Here is a 16,213-nt window from a genome sequence, read left to right on the forward strand (position 1 = left end):
GGGAGGACAGAGCCCTGCTGTCACACGGCTGTCAGACGTGTTTACAGAGGTAAACAACAACAAGGAGCCGAGCTGTGTTGTCAACATGTAGGCTAGTGTACTGATGGAGACCAGACCTGTTTACATGTAAACACAGGTGTTCATGGAGATAGCGTAGCCTATCAGAGAATACTAGACGGGGTGTGAACCATCCAAATCAGATGCTGTTAAGATATGCCTGGACATACAGTATCAAGTTTGTCCAGGAATATCTTAAACATACAAACATATCACATTCACATTCACTGACAGTCCATTCCAGAGTTTAACATGAGTCCTACATTATCATGAACAATTTAAGCACAAAGGAAACCATATGGGGGAACATATCGGCATGGTATCCATATACATCCATCACACCGTGTGATGTTTTCTCTAGAGGTAGTGAAGAAGATGGAGAGAGTGAGTAGGCAGATGAAGGATTGAGTGACAGCTCTTATTTAAGCCATGAAAGGAACTACCCACTGTGCACACCACATCATTTCAAAGTGGAGAATTGGGAAATATTTGGTTGATATGTTGATCAATGAGATTATAAACTATTTTCACCCACTCAAAAATACAGTAAAAAATGTGTTGAATTCCCAATGTCATTTCACTGTGCTGTCAACCATTTAAAAGAACAACAAAGTTAAAATGGGGTACAATTTAGATATTTTTTTAACAGATATTAATCTTATCACTGTACTTCATCTACTAGCACAACCAAAATGACCTGGACTGCAATTAAGATAATTTAAGTACAGTGGTTCAAGTGGTCATTGCCGTTTCAGATCATGTGCAGATTATTAATCCAATTGTGAAGATCTCCACAGACCTGCAACATTCGCATGCTACTTTAACATTTATTGTTACAGTAACCTCAAAATGTGGCCAAGGATGTGTAACTAATTTTAAAGTTGAATAAATATTGTTACATTAGTTTGTAAAATAGCCTTAACTATTTACATATTACAAGGGTAAAATTGAAATGTGTTTAGTTGACAACGCAACCAAATATCAACATTTAAGGAACTGTATACAATGCATGAATATTTCCAATCTTTAACTTTTATTTTTGGTTGAGATCAAGACCTGAATGCAACATATCATTTGTTAACTAATCATAAGTTAATTAATATGACTAAATCAAACTTTAACTTTAAATTTAAATACAATTAGATATGATTTAGACATATTCTTTAACTTAGATATTTGGTTGCGCTGGAGATGTGAATCCAACATCTAGATTTTGATAGCAACAGTGAATCTATTAAGTGGAGATTTGTCAACAATCATTCTCACAATACCACAATGGTGACAAATATCAAAGCTAAGCGGGGCTGGGTTTGCAACCCTGGAAAGGAGACAAACGGGTACCTCTAGATGGATCAGTAGGAGGTGCTGCTCAGCCTATTGTTTTTTTCTTTTGGAGGAAAACCTGTATTTCTGCCCCTTAACAAGGCAGTTAACCCACTGTTCCTAGGCCGTCATTGTAAATAAGAATTTGTTCTTAACTGACTTGCCTAGTTAAATATAAAGGTGAAGTCGAAAGTTTACATACACTTAGGTTGGAGTCATTAAAACTTGTTTTTCAACCACTACACAAATTTCTTGTTAAAACTTCTTATGGAGGTGGTCCCTGCACAGGGATAGCTCAGCGGAAATTTCAGAGCGCCACCTATAGTACTTGAGTAAAGTACTCGATAAAGCTCAAACTTTCATAAAAATACACATGCAAGGTACTGAATTAAAGCTACACTCGTTGTGAATCTAGCCACCAAGTCAGATTTGTAAAATGCTTTTCGGCGAAAGCATGAGAAGCTATTATCTGATAGCATGCACCCCCCAAAATACCAGCACGACACGTAAACAACAGATTTTGCGGTAGCCGGCGCTACCCAAAACGCAGAAATAAAATATAAAACATTCATTACCTTGGACGAGCTTCTTTGTTGGCACTCCTATATGTCCCATAAACATCACAATTGGGTATTTTTCCCGATTAAATCCGTCATTGTATACCCAAAATGTAATTTGCTGAAGACCAGTCTGATGCTGAGAAAAGTCCATTTACAAGACGCAACGTCACTTTTTAAAATTACAAAAGTCGCCTATAAACTTTTACAAATCACTTCAAACAAGTTTTCTAAACCAACGTTAGGTATTAATAAACGTTAATGATGTATCAAATTGATCACGGGGCGATCTGTATTCGATAGCAGCAAGTCTGGAAATCATCGTCCATTTTTTCAGTTTCACAACATACTGTGATGCGCCTCAAGAAAGGAGGGGTCTATTCGTGTTGTAACCAAGGATAAATGATTCTGATATTGATAGCAATGGCGACACCGTGTGGAAGCTGTAGGCGTTTACAGGGGGTTCGCATATATTTTCTCTCATCTTAAACAACTCATTGAATGGCGGACGAATATTTTTGTTTTGTTTTTGGTAAACAGTTTTACCAGGGATTTTTACTCCTAAACACGTTCTGTTATAGCCACAGACCCGATTTAACCAGTTTTAGAAACGTCAGAGTGTTTTCTATCCACACATACTTATCATATGCATATACTATATTCCTGGCATGAGTAGCAGGACTTTGAAATGTTGCGCGATTTTTAACAAAAAGCTGCGAAAATTCGCATCATCCATAACAGGGTTACAAACTATAGTTTTGGCAAGTCCGTTAGGACATCTACTTTGTGCATGACACAAGTCATTTTTCCAGCAGTGCCTCTTTGCTTGATCATGGCAAAATTAAAAGAAATCAGCCAAGACGTCAGAAAGAAAATTGTAGACCTCCACAAGTCTGGTTCATCCTCGGGAGCAATTTCTAAATGTCTGAAGGTACCACGTTCATCTGTACAAACAATAGTACACAAGTATAAACACCATGGGACCATGCAGCCGTCATAAAGCTCAGGAAGGAGACGTGTTCTGTCTCCTAGAGATGAATGTACTTTGGTGCGAAAAGTGCAAATCACACGCCCATTGGAAATCTTAAGGCAGCAGACAAATCCTTTTTACCTTTAGTGTTTGGGACTGGAATGTCTGTGTGGGCCTTATGGAGTATCTACCTCAGTAAATGGAATGTGGGACATTATATTTCATCAGCCAAAATGTTGGTAACAATGATAGATGGAATATGAAAATGAATTTTCATATTCCATCCATGATTTTGTGATGTCATTGAGAGTGAAATGATGATGTTGTAACTTGAAGAGTTTTCATTATATGTACAATATTCAGATCAAAGATATTTTTTTTACAAACTGTGATTCAAGTTGTCTAAACAAGATCATTGTAAGTTCTGATACCTTGCCTTGTAACTACCTACACCACAGGGAACCCAGAGAGTGTGTCATAAAGATGGGAATGCCCCTTTCTACCCTGGGGTATAAAACATGTGAGTTAAGAATTTACATAGCAGACTAAGTTGAGGAAGAGGACAAAGGAACATCTTAACAATCAATGCTACGATTGATTACTGAATCTAAGAAGGTGAATTCAAGAAGGACCAACCGGTTATTCTCTTCAAGTCATCGGTTGTCTACATGGCCCACCTACCCAAGCTGGGAATGTCGACACAGCTGATTAGCCCCCTAAGAAGACCACTCTCACAGAACGAGTCAAAGGAAACAGACAACCAAGAGAAAGGACATTGTGACATCGTGTGGACAATCAGAGACTTACACTCGATAACGAAGGAGACTCAGCCATCGGAAGTACAGGGCATCGACCAAACCTATCCCACTAAGCGGAACTCGGCCCACGAAGAGATACCCAACGGAGATCTTCAACACGTAAATACATGCATTATAGTTCTGACCCATAAATGTTGCAGTTCGGGGCAAGGTGTTCGGGTTAAACTAAGCATAGTTTACAAATGTATGCAAGTGTGCTTTTCTCTCATGCACTTTCTCTCTCTCTTGCTTTCTTTAAATATCCATCTTGTGTAACACGTGTCATATTGTGTTTGGTGAACCAGGGACCTGTTTCCATTGTATTAAGTTCTAACCAATAACCTAGACTGTTTATGTATCTTATGTTATCATTTAGCTTGTTGGTAAATAAATAATCAACTAAATGTGTGTGGTACAGAATTATTTAATGAGACCCAGGTATGTGCAGATTTACGAATTATGCGATGTTCAGAATGAGACTGATGAGGAAATGAATTAATTAGTGACTGTCATGAAATTGATATTCTGATATTTTCTGAGTGAAATTCGGGAAACGGTCACTCAATAAACAAACTTTTCCCGTGGTGCCCCAGGTTACTGAGTTAATGGTTACAGGATTAATTAAAATCACGTAATTATAAACATAGTTAATTATTAGATAAATACATGTCATCATATTAACGATAACAACATCACGACAGAGGGTAATAACTTTCTTGTGCTCTGTACTCCCTTTTTTATTCCTGTCATTTGTTTGTAAGACCACTTCCAAGGGTCACTGGCCGGTACATAAATCGTGTCTAAATGGATTTTTACCACACACGCTTTTGACATGACAGTGAAGAATGGAGTGAAATAAAGGGAAAGAAACACAGAGGGGATGAAGGGGCTGGCTGTGAAGGAGGGGAGGGAGCTGTCAGCCTATTCTCATCACTATCACGCCTGTTCTGCCGAAGTACAACCACATTCCATTTGTTTTCTAAAGCTTGTTCCTCGAAATTAGCTCTTATCACGTGGAAAAAGCCATTCTCTCATACAAAAAGACACACAAACACGCGTGCATGTACACACACGCGACGCACAGAAAATCACAAACACACAAGCAATTTACAGAGAGTTAAGAGCTTCCATGTGAGTCAGGCGAGAAGGTGAAGTTTTTTCTTGCGAAACAAATCACAACCTCCCACATACACACTCCGACTCCAAGTCTGACTGTGTTCCCTGTGAGTGTGGTTTGGACTGCTGAGCTATATGAGTGTTTAAAGTCCCCTAAGTGGAGTTGACCAGGCTGGCAGTGAGGTTAACTGAGTCAGCGACACCCCAAGAGTGCTACTCTACCCCGCCAGTGAAACTTTGAGTGAAGCCAACATGTTCCCCTTGCCAAAGATTCACTTTGGTCAGACAACAAACGGAAACGGACTACCTGGACTACCAATCATTGTCCAATTTTCGTTTCCCACTCAAAATGTTTTAAAACGTTTTCTGTTGCATACCCTAATGAACACGACTCTTACTAGATGTTAAACGCTAGACCTTTTCAACATGCTTGTAGGTTCTTATCTGGAATAAAGGAATCGCGGGATAATCACAGATTACTGTAGTGGTGAACATGGCACGAATAGTCTCATACCCTTTTCACACTACTGTGCTGACCTAAACCATGCTGTGCTGGCTCTGATATGTTCTTCTCTACAGTCTTTTCCAGCACAGTTCCAGCAACTTTAGTGGATGCTGAACCCGGCCAACAAAGTGCAGATTGACTCGGCTTGGCTGCATCTCCAAGTTTCATGCTATAATAGTGACTTTGATGGACTATAGGCACTTCCTTCAGAGACCTTTACAGAGAGTTTTTGGTTCAAATTTAACATTGGGCACACAAGAACTCTTGAGTGAGGCATTTAACTTATTGACGCTACCCATCCCGGTACCGGGATAATTGTCATCAGCAACCGCTGAATAGCATAGCACCACAGTCAAATAATATTACAAAAAAATATTCATATTCATGAAATCACAAGTGCAATATTGCAAAACAAAGTTTAGCCTTTTGTTAATCCACCTGTCGTCTTTACAGAGAAAGCAATCCAAGCGTTTGTGTAAGTTTATCGATAGCATAGCATTATGTACACTAAGCATTAAGTAGCTAGGTCAAGAAAATCAGAAAAGCAATCAAAAAAATGGTTTACCTTTGATCTTCAGGTGTTTTCACTCCCAGTTACACAACAAATGTTCCTTTTGTTCCATAAAGATGATTTTTATACCCAAAATATTGTCACGTTATGTTCAGAAATCCACAGGAAAGAGCGATCATGACAACACAGACGTATATTCCAAATAATTTCCATAATGTCCACAGGAACATGTCAAACTTTTTTTATAATCAATCCTCAAGTTGTTTTTAAAATATATATTCGATAATATATCAACCGAGTGTGTAGCTTTTTCAATAACAGTGGGAGAAACAATGGCCGCTTTACTCAGTTGCGCAAAACTCACTCTGAGAGCCCCCACCTATCCACTTACGCAATGTGATCCTTCACGCTCATTTTTCAAAATAAAAGTCTGAAACTATGTCTAAAGACTTGACACCTTAGGGAAGCCATAGAAAAGGGAATCTGGTTGATATCCCTTTAAATGGAGGATAGGCATGCATAGGAACAGAGAGGTTTCAAAATAAGAGGCACTTCCTGATTGGATTTTGCTCAGGCTTTTGCCTGCAATATCAGTTCTGTTATACTCACAGATAATGTTTTTACAGTTTTGGAAACTTTAGAGTGTTTTCTATCCTAATCTGACAATTATATGCATATTCTAGTTTGTGGGGCTGAGAAATAGGCAGTTTCAAATGGGTACGTTTTTTAGCCAAAAATTAAAAAACTGCCCCCTACCGTCAAAAGGTTAACAAAGCCCTTATAAGTAATAGGCATGTGTGACCCATGCTTTAGGAAAGTCCCTTTCGCTGAACTCTATTGTGCCTTGAAAAGTGTCTCAGTGGCTAGCTTTGCAGGTGGCAATAATTCTCCTTAGCTTTTTGTGTGTGTGTGTGTGTGTATGTGTGTGTGTGTGTGTGTGTGTGTGTGTGTGTGTGTGTGTGTGTGTGTGTGTGTGTGTGTGTGTGTGTGTGTGTGTGTGTGTGTGTGTGTGTGAGAGAGTGAGATTGTGTGTCTGCATGCATGCAAATGAACATGTGCAGTATAAGTCCATCCTTGAGATGCTACATACCGACAGGACAAGAGCCCTCTGACACCACCAGCACTTCAGACTGCTGCTTACAGGCGTCCCTGCGTAGATAACACTCGTTCTGGTAGTTCTCATTGTTGGAGCCACACACTGGGACGTAGTCATTGTTACACTGCAGAGAGAGCAAAGGTTAAGGTTATGGTCAGATTATTAAATTAATCATCCATCTCGACTCTCCACGTAATACATTATGATTTCCTATATACAAGCTTATGCATCCATAACGTATTTCTTTGTGTGTCTTTATGTATTTCATATTAGTGCCGCGTTTATACATAGGAGAGGTAGCTCTTGTACAATGCACAGAACTATACCACCAGGCTACTGTATATATATACAGTATCTCTATTGTCATGTTGATTCAACTGCAAATACTGTATAGGCTTGTAGCTCAGGAACACAGACTGGAAATACAAACCACAAAACAATATGTCATCGCCATGTGTGACATCACAAGGATACCTGGAGCCCACATGTTGTGTCCCACAGGACAGGAGCTAGACTGTCTCTTACAGGCCTCTGGTGGCCCCTAATAGATGAACAATGTGCAGGTCTACACAACGGCATAACGCACAGTAGGCTGTCATTTCATCTGTTCACATTCTGGCAGAACACTGCACACATACACACATGCACGCACACACAACCACACACACACACACACACACACACACACACACACACACACACACACACACACACAGTCAGTTGACTGCCAGGAGCAGCACAAAAATAACCATGCTATCGATTCTACAGCCTGGAAGCGGTGCAGGGCTACAGAGCAGCGATCATTTTTAACTGGCTGAGAGAGTAAGGGAGGGTGCCATAATGCAGGAGGGGAGGAACAGAGGGTTGGCTCCTGATCAAAGAGAGAGAAAGAAAGGGAAGGAGAACGAAAGATAGAGAGTGAGGGGGAGTAGAGGAAAGAAGAGAGTTAGAGATAGAAAGCAACAGAGAGGGAAAAATGGAAGAGAGGGAGGGAGGGTGAGTAGTGAGGAGGAGGGGTAGAGAAAATAAGAGACTCAGAGATAGAAAGTAAGGGATGGGGGAATAAGGAAGAGGGAGTAGGGTGAGGACAAGTGAAGGGGAGAGGAGTGGAAAAAACAGGATTGGAAAAAAAGAAGGACAACGGGAAGAAATTAGAGACAGAAAAAAGAAAGGAAGGGGTAAATAAGTAACAGAGATGTTTGAAAAAGATCACAGTAAAATATAATAATTTGAGAGCTCTACGATGGAGGGAAGAACTCTCCCCTTCTCACTCCCTCCCCCTTTTCAAGAGAAAGAAAGTATGGCCAATTCTACAGATACGGCCTGGGTGGCTTATACTGTACGTTTTCATCCTCCTCTCCATCTGGCTCACCATTTTTTAACATTTTTTAACAACCAGGGACGTCTTTTGCCAGTCATGATGCAACTGAGGGAAAGATAACCGGCAAGAACCTGCCGGTGTCTTGGAGAGTGCCTGTTTTTCTTTGTAAAGCCTCCCCTAGTCTGATCATCTCCCTGCCTCTCTCTCTCCCCTAAGGGGAGCGAGGGGGTTTAAATATCCCTCTCTTAGGGAGGCAGGCATAGGAGGAGGAGGAACCGTGTGAATTCGCCCTCCGTCTCGGAGCACAGCTATGCAGGCACAAAGATGCCGCTGAGCCTCAATGTCTCACAGTTCTCAGTTGCCCAATCTGGCTTTCATCCTTTTTGATAAGGAGGGATGGTAGAGAGGAGGAGTGGAAAGAAAGAAAGAAAGCATGCAGGGAGATAAACAGGCAATGGCTGTGAGAGGAATCAGAGAGACAGACAGAAAACTGAAGTATGAGAGAAAAATGCATGAGGGATGAAGTTACAGAGGGATATAAGGAAGTGGGGATCGAAGGAGAGGGGTGAATGAGAAGTGATGGAGAGAGGAACAGACAGAAGGTGAGAGAATTTGATCCCCCGCTATTCTCTGCAGTGAGCAAAAGCGATGGGCTAAGGCCATATGGCATGGCCTTCTGCGCCCGCACTGGGCCTTACAAAACGGACCACACCTCTGAACAGAACTTCAGCCCTCCACTGTGACAAAACCTGGAGCACATGGTAGCATTTCAACTACTTACATGGTAGTCCACACAAGAATAGTAAACTAACAAACATTTGACCAACTGGGGACATTTTGTAAGTCCCTACAAGGTCAAATGCTATTTCTAGGGTGTTTAAGGTTAGAATTAGGTTTAGGAGCTAGGGTTGGTTTTAGGGTTAGGAGCTAGGGTTAGGTTTATGGTTAGGGTTAAGGTTAGGTTTTTGGGTTAGTGTGTGTGCGTGTGTGTCTATGGATGTATGTGTCTTTGCCCATCTACATTCATCATCGACATCCCAACCCATTGTATCTACTCCAGGCTGCTGGCTGAGCTGTTGTTCCCAAATACACCTGCAGGGGCTGCTGTGGTTCTGCGTTGTGAGCAACTTCCCCTGTCGCCCCAACCTCCCCTCACTTCCTTTATATTACGGCAGAGAAATAAGGCACGGACATGCAGACCTGTTGTCTACCAGCCTGTGAAACTGTCCTGGCACACAATCATTCAGGGCCAGGGCACTTTGTACACTATGTAGAAAAGGCCTCCTTGACATTGCAGGTGACATCACACAAAGCGTTCGCAAATATTGCAAACATTGTCACTCGACACAGACTCCCATGCTGCACACCGAATAACATTGGACATGGCAGTTGTTTGACAAGGTTGAACATAAAAAGGAGAGCGCAAGAGAGACATGGAGACAGGAAGTAAGGGATGAAGAAGATGAGTGAAAAGGAGGAGAGAGAAAGAAGAGTAGTGAAAAGATAGAGATAAGAATAGGTGAAAAGGAGAGAGCGAGTAGGAGCATCACCGTCTGTTTACGTATAAGAAAGGGACCAAGCACAATTTAGTGTGTGTAAATCCGAGAGGTAGAGGAATCTGAAACCCATACAAACCAAACATGACAACCCATCAGCATCAATAAACAAAAGAGTAAATGAATCCGCTACCCATCTATTTATCCAACCATCCATTGAAATTGGTATCCATCATTCTACACCCATCTAGACATGAATAAAAGCAGAGGGCTAGCCATTCACAGAAGGCTTTGCAGGGCCAGACAATTCAATTCAGCCAGTGGAGACAGATATAAACATGGTGATTAGGAAATGGAACTGAGGCTCTGTAAAACTGGTTGGCGTCGACCCAAATGGCACCCAATTCCCTTCATAGTGCACTACTTTTGAACAGGGCTCATACTGTAGGGCTCTGGTTAAAAGTTGTGCACAGTGTAGGGAAATGAGTGCCCTTGATGCTGTTTGGTTTGTACGGGTTTCGGTTTCCTCTACCTCTTGGATTCACACACATTAAAATGTGCTTGGTCACATTCTTATACTTATACAAACAGTTAATCATAAAAATGACCATAATGTCATGAAAGCATGACAATTGCCACTAAAGTGTGTATTTCGATCTTAAAAGGTAAACCAGATAACAACACACGTTCCCACTAGTTTAGAGGAGTTCCCTTAAGAGTCTCATTAGGTCTTAACCTAACATTTCAATAGGAATGACCCAGTGACGTGCAAGGACTGTTTCCAAGAGACCATTCCCTTAATGTCAAACAGAACTAACATGTTCTCAGAATATTAAATATTAATGTTCTAGACACGTATCATTAGAACATGGCAAGCACATTCATGTGTCCAGTTTTCTCAGGGTTAATAGAATATTCCAACAACGTGCTACCAAACTTACACAGAACACGGTTACCATGTTCTCAAAATATAAGTTATTAAAATTCTAGACAAATTTCATGAGAACGTTGCATGGACATTAATGTGTCCAGTTTTCTGTGGGTTAAGCAAATATTTCATCAACGTCCCACCAAAGATACACAGAACATGGTTGGCATGTTCTCAGAATATAAGATAATGTTCTAGACACATTTTGGCGAACATGCAATCACTGTAGAACAAACTAGATGAGCTTTATTTAAGAATATCCTATCAAAGGGACCTGAAAAACTCATATTCTATGTTTCTCAGTGTAGTGTCTGATAATATCCATGGTTTTTCTATTCATTGTCAAGACCGGACGGCAGATTCGGATAAGAAGGGAGGAGTGTGACTCTTTGTTAACAACAGCTTGTGTACAATCTTCTGGTGCACAATCTGCAGACCATGCTATTTACCAAGAAAGTGTTCATCTATATTTTCCGTAGCTGTCTATTTACCACCACAAACCGATGCTAGCACCAAGATCACAATCAACGGGTTGTATGGAGCCATCAGCAAACAACAAAATACACATCCAGAGGTTACGTTTCTTGTGGCCAGTGATTTTAATGCAAGGAAACTGAAATTCGTTCTACCTCATTTCTACCAGCATGTCACCTAGAAATGAGGCGACAATACTTTTACTCCACACACAGAAAAACATACAAGGCCCTCTCTCACCCTGCATTTGGCAAATCAGACCATAACTATATTCTTCTCCTTCCTACTTGCAAGCAAAAACCCAAACAGGAAATACCAGTAACACACTCAATACGGAAGTGGTCCAATAAAGTGGATGCTAAGATACTGGACTGTTTCGCTAGCACAGACTGGAATATGTCCCGGGATTAATCCGATAACATTGAGGAGTTTATCACATCAGTCACCGGCTACATCAAAAAGTGCATCGACGACGTCGTCCCCACAGGAGCGGGACACTAATCCAGAAACATTTAAGAAACACTGATTAGCCATCAACCAGGCTAAGCGTCAATACAGGACTAAGATTGAATCCTACTATGGCAGCTCTGATATTCGACAGATGTGGCAGGGCTTGCAAACTAACACAGATTACAAAGGGAAACCCAGTCGCAAGCTGCGAGTCTACCTGACGAGCTAAATGCCTTCGATGCTCGCTTCGAGGTAAGCAAAACTGAACCACGCATGAGAACACCAGCTGTTCCGGACGACTGTGTGATCTTGCTCTCCATAGCTGATGTGAGTTGTTATTATCATCGGAACAACATTTAACCTCTAGCGACGAGCAATCCCGTATCCGGGAGCGTAATCATAGCCTCAAGCGCATTACCATAACGCAACTTTTCCTATTCATGAAAATCGCAAATGAAATGAAATAAATATATTCAAACACAAGCTTAGCCTTTTGTTAACAACACTGTCATCTCAGATTGTCAAAATATGCGTTGCAGCCAACGCTAGACAAGCATTTGTGTAAGTTTATCATGGCATAATGCTATGCTAGCTCTGCTGGCAGCAGGCAACATTTTCACAAAAATAAGAAAAGCAACCAAATTAAATAATTGACCTTTGAAGAACTTTGGATGCTTTCACTCAGGAGACTCCCAGTTATCTCCCGGATACGGGATTGCTCGTCGCTAGAGGTTAAATGTTGTTCCGATGATAATAACAACTCACATCAGCTATGGAGAGCAAGATCACACAGTCGTCCGGAACAGCTGGTGTTCTCATGCGTGGTTCAGTTTTGCTTGCCTCGAAGGCATTTAGCTCGTCAGGTAGACTCGCAGCTTGCGACTGGGTTTCCCTTTGTAATCTGTGTTAGTTTGCAAGCCCTGCCACATCCGTCGAATATCAGAGCTGCCATAGTAGGATTCAATCTTAGTCCTGTATTGACGCTTAGCCTGTTTGATGGCTAATCAGTGTTTCTTAAATGTTTCTGGATTAGTGTCCCGCTCCTGTGGGGACGACGTCGTCGATGCACTTTTTGATAAAGCCGGTGACTGATGTGATAAACTCCTCAATGTTATCGGATTAATCCCGGGACATATTCCAGTCTGTGCTAGCGAAACAGCAAATGTTCCTTTTTAGCTCCTGTTTGTTCATCATGCTTGGCTGAGAAATCGACCGGAAAATGCAACCATTACAACGCCGAACCTTTTTCAAAATGAACTCCATAATATCGACAGAAACACGTCAAACGTTGTTTAGGATCCATCCTCAAGGTGTTTTTAACAAATGTATTTGATAATATATCCGTCGAGGCAGTTGGTTTCTCATAATAAACTATTGGAAAAATGGCTACCTCAGTATTTTACGCAAGGTTTTCTCCGGGAGACACCATGCGACCACTCGCATGGTCTCTTACAGCCATTCTCCAATGGAAATGCCTAAAAAGACGTCACAAAGCTGTAGACACCTTGGGGAAAACGTGGAAAACGTAAGCTGACTCCTAGCTCCTTCACAGCCATATAAGGAGTCATTGGCATGAGGCGGTTTCAAAAAATGCAGCACTTCCTGATTGGATTTTTATCTGGGTTTCGCCTGTAACATCAGTTCTGTGGCACTCACAGACAATATCTTTGCAGTTTTGGAAACGTCAGAGTGTTTTCTTTCCAAAGCTGTCAATTATATGCATAGTCAAGCATCTTTTCATGACAAAATATATTGTTTAAAACGGGAACGTTTTTCATCCAAAAATTAAAAGAGCGCCCCCTATATCCAACTAGTTAAACAGCTTCACATTCGCAATGCTGTGAGGCCAGACGGAATACCAGGATGCATACTCAGAACATGCACTGACGAGGTGACTAGTGTCTTCGCTGACAATTTCAACCTATTCCTGACCCGATCTGTAATAGCAACTAGTTTCAAGCAGACCGTGATAGTCCCCATGCCAAAAAATACAAAGGTAACCTGCCTAAATGACTACCACCCAATAGCACTCACATCTATAGCTATGAAATGCTTTGAAAGGCTGGTCATAGCTCACATCAATGCTATCATCCCAGACACCCTGGACCTACTCCAATTCACATACTGCCGCAAAAGATCCACAGATGACGCAATCTCTATAGCGCTCCTCACTGCCCTCAGCCAATTGGACAAAAGGAATACCTAAAGTGGGGAGAACAAGTATTTGATACACTGCCGATTTTGCAGGTTTTCCTACTTACAAAGCATGTAGAGGTCTGTAATTTTGATCATAGGTACACTTTAACTGTGAGAGACGGAATCTAAAACAAAAATCCAGAAAATCACATTGTATGATTTTTAAGTAATTAATTTGCATTTTATTGCATCACATAAGTATTTGACACATCAGAAACGCATAACTTAATATTTGGTACAGAAACCTTTGTTTGCAATTACAGAGATCATACGTTTCCTGTAGTTCTTGACCAGGTGTGCACACACTGCAGCAGGAATTTTGGCCCACTCCTTCATACAGACCTTCTCCAGATACTTCAGGTTTCGGGGCTGTCGCTGGGCAATACGGACTTTCGGCTCCCTCCAAATATTTTCTATTGGGTTCAGGTCTGGAGACTGGCTAGGCCACTCCAGGACTTTGAGATGCTTCTTACGGAATCACTCCTTAGTTGCCCTGGCTGTGTGTTTCGGTTCATTGTCATGCTGGAAGACCCAGCCACGACCCATCTTCAATGCTCTTACTGAGGGAAGGAGGTTGTTGGCCAAGATCTCGCGATACATGGCCCCATCCATCCACCCCTCAATATGGGGCAGTCGTCCTGTCCCCTTTGCAGAAAAGCATCCCCAAAGAATGATGTTTCCATGCTTCACGGTTGGGATGGTGCTCTTGGGGTTGTACTCATCCTTCTTCTTCCTCCAAACACGGCGAGTGTTTAGACCAAAAAGCTCTGTTTTTGTCTCATCAGACCACATAACCTTCTCCCATTCCTCCTCTGGATCATCCAGATGGTCATTAGCAAACTTCAGACGGGCCTGGACATGCGCTGGCTTGAGCAGGGGCACCTTGCGTGCGCTGCAGGATTTTAATCCATAACGCGTAGTGTGTTACTAATGGTTCTCTTTGAGACTGTGGTCCCAGCTCTCTTCAGGTCATTGACCAGGTCCTGCCGTGTAGTTCTGGGCTGATCCCTCACCTTCCTCATGATCATTGATGCCCCACGAGGTGAGATATTGCATGGAGCCCCAGACCGAGGGTGATTGACCGTCATCTTGAACTTCTTCCATTTTCTAATAATTGCAGTTGCTGCCTTCTCACCAAGCTGCTTGCCTATTGTCCTGTAGCCCATCCCAGCCTTGTGTAGGTCTACAATTTTATTCCTGATGTCCTTACACAGCTCTCTGGTCTTGGCCATTGTGGAGAGGTTGGAGTCAGGAGGGCTTCTTAAAGAAAAATGAATACGTCTGTGGGAGCTGGAATTCTTACTGGTTGGTAGGTGATCAAATACTTATGTCAAGCAATAAAATGCAAATTAATTACTTAAAAATCATACAATGTGATTTTCTGGATTTTTGTTTTAGATTCCGTCTCTCACAGTTGAAGTGTACCTATGATAAAATTACAGACCTCTACATGCTTTGTAAGTAGGAAAACCTGCAAAATCAGCAGTGTATCAAATACTTGTTCTCCCCACTGTATGTAAGAATTCTGTTCATTGACTACAGCTCAGCATTCAACACCAAAGTCCTCTCTAAGCTCATCACCAATCTCAAGATCTTGTGACTGAACACCTCCCTCTGCAACTGGATCCTGAACTTCCTGATGGGCCGACCTCAGGTGGTGAGGGTTGATAACAACGCATCCTCCACGCTGACCATCAACACTGGGGCAGTGTGTGCTTAGGCCCCTCCTGCACTCCCTATTCAACCACGACTGCTTGCATGACTACAACACCATCATCAAGATCGCTGATGTCATGACAGTGGTAGGCCTGATCACCAACGACGAGGCAGCCTATAGAGAAGGTCAGAGACCTGGTAGTGTGTTGCCAGTTCAACAACTTCTCCCTCAACATCATCCTCTCAACCTCTGTCAGAGTGTGCAAAGCTGTCATCAAGGCAAAGGGTGGCTACTTTGAAGAATCTCAAATATAAAATATATTTTGATTTGTTTAACAATTATTTGGTTACAACATTATTGTACAATGTAGAAAACAGTAAAAATAAAGAAAAACCCCGGAATGAGTAGGTGTGTATGACTGGTACTGTAAGCATTTCACTGTTAGTCTACATCTGTTGTTTACGAAGCATTTGAGAAAAAACATTTGATTTGCAAGAATATTCCTGTGTAAGAGTGTTCAGAAGCTCACCTGATGGTCCCAAAGAAACTTTCTCCAAAAAAACACATTTGTTTCATTATTACACATCACCTCTTGTTACTGTATAACTGTCTAATGTTGATGAGGCATATAACCCTATTTTAATGTTACTCCTGAATCACTGAGATCAATCAAATCGTTTTTCTTGAGTCTACTTAACAGAGCTGAGATTTACAGTGCATTCGGAAAGTATTCAGACCACTTTACCTTTTCCACATGTT

General features: G+C 41.6%; 1 protein-coding gene across 1 annotated transcript in view; it reads right to left on the reverse strand.

Annotated features, from left to right (window-relative positions):
• LOC110501288 (tomoregulin-2) overlaps nt 1-16,213 on the reverse strand; it is a 138,937-nt gene that overhangs the window by 72,857 nt on the left and 49,867 nt on the right. Inside the window, exon 3 of the mRNA XM_021578736.3 lies at nt 6,927-7,056. Within this exon, the coding sequence (XP_021434411.1) occupies nt 6,927-7,056 (130 nt within the window). The remainder of the gene's footprint in view (nt 1-6,926; nt 7,057-16,213) is intronic.

This window comes from Oncorhynchus mykiss, chromosome 22, assembly GCF_057628025.1.
Source record: "Oncorhynchus mykiss isolate SJ-2025 chromosome 22, ASM5762802v1, whole genome shotgun sequence".
In the NCBI taxonomy this organism is placed as follows: domain Eukaryota; kingdom Metazoa; phylum Chordata; class Actinopteri; order Salmoniformes; family Salmonidae; genus Oncorhynchus; species Oncorhynchus mykiss.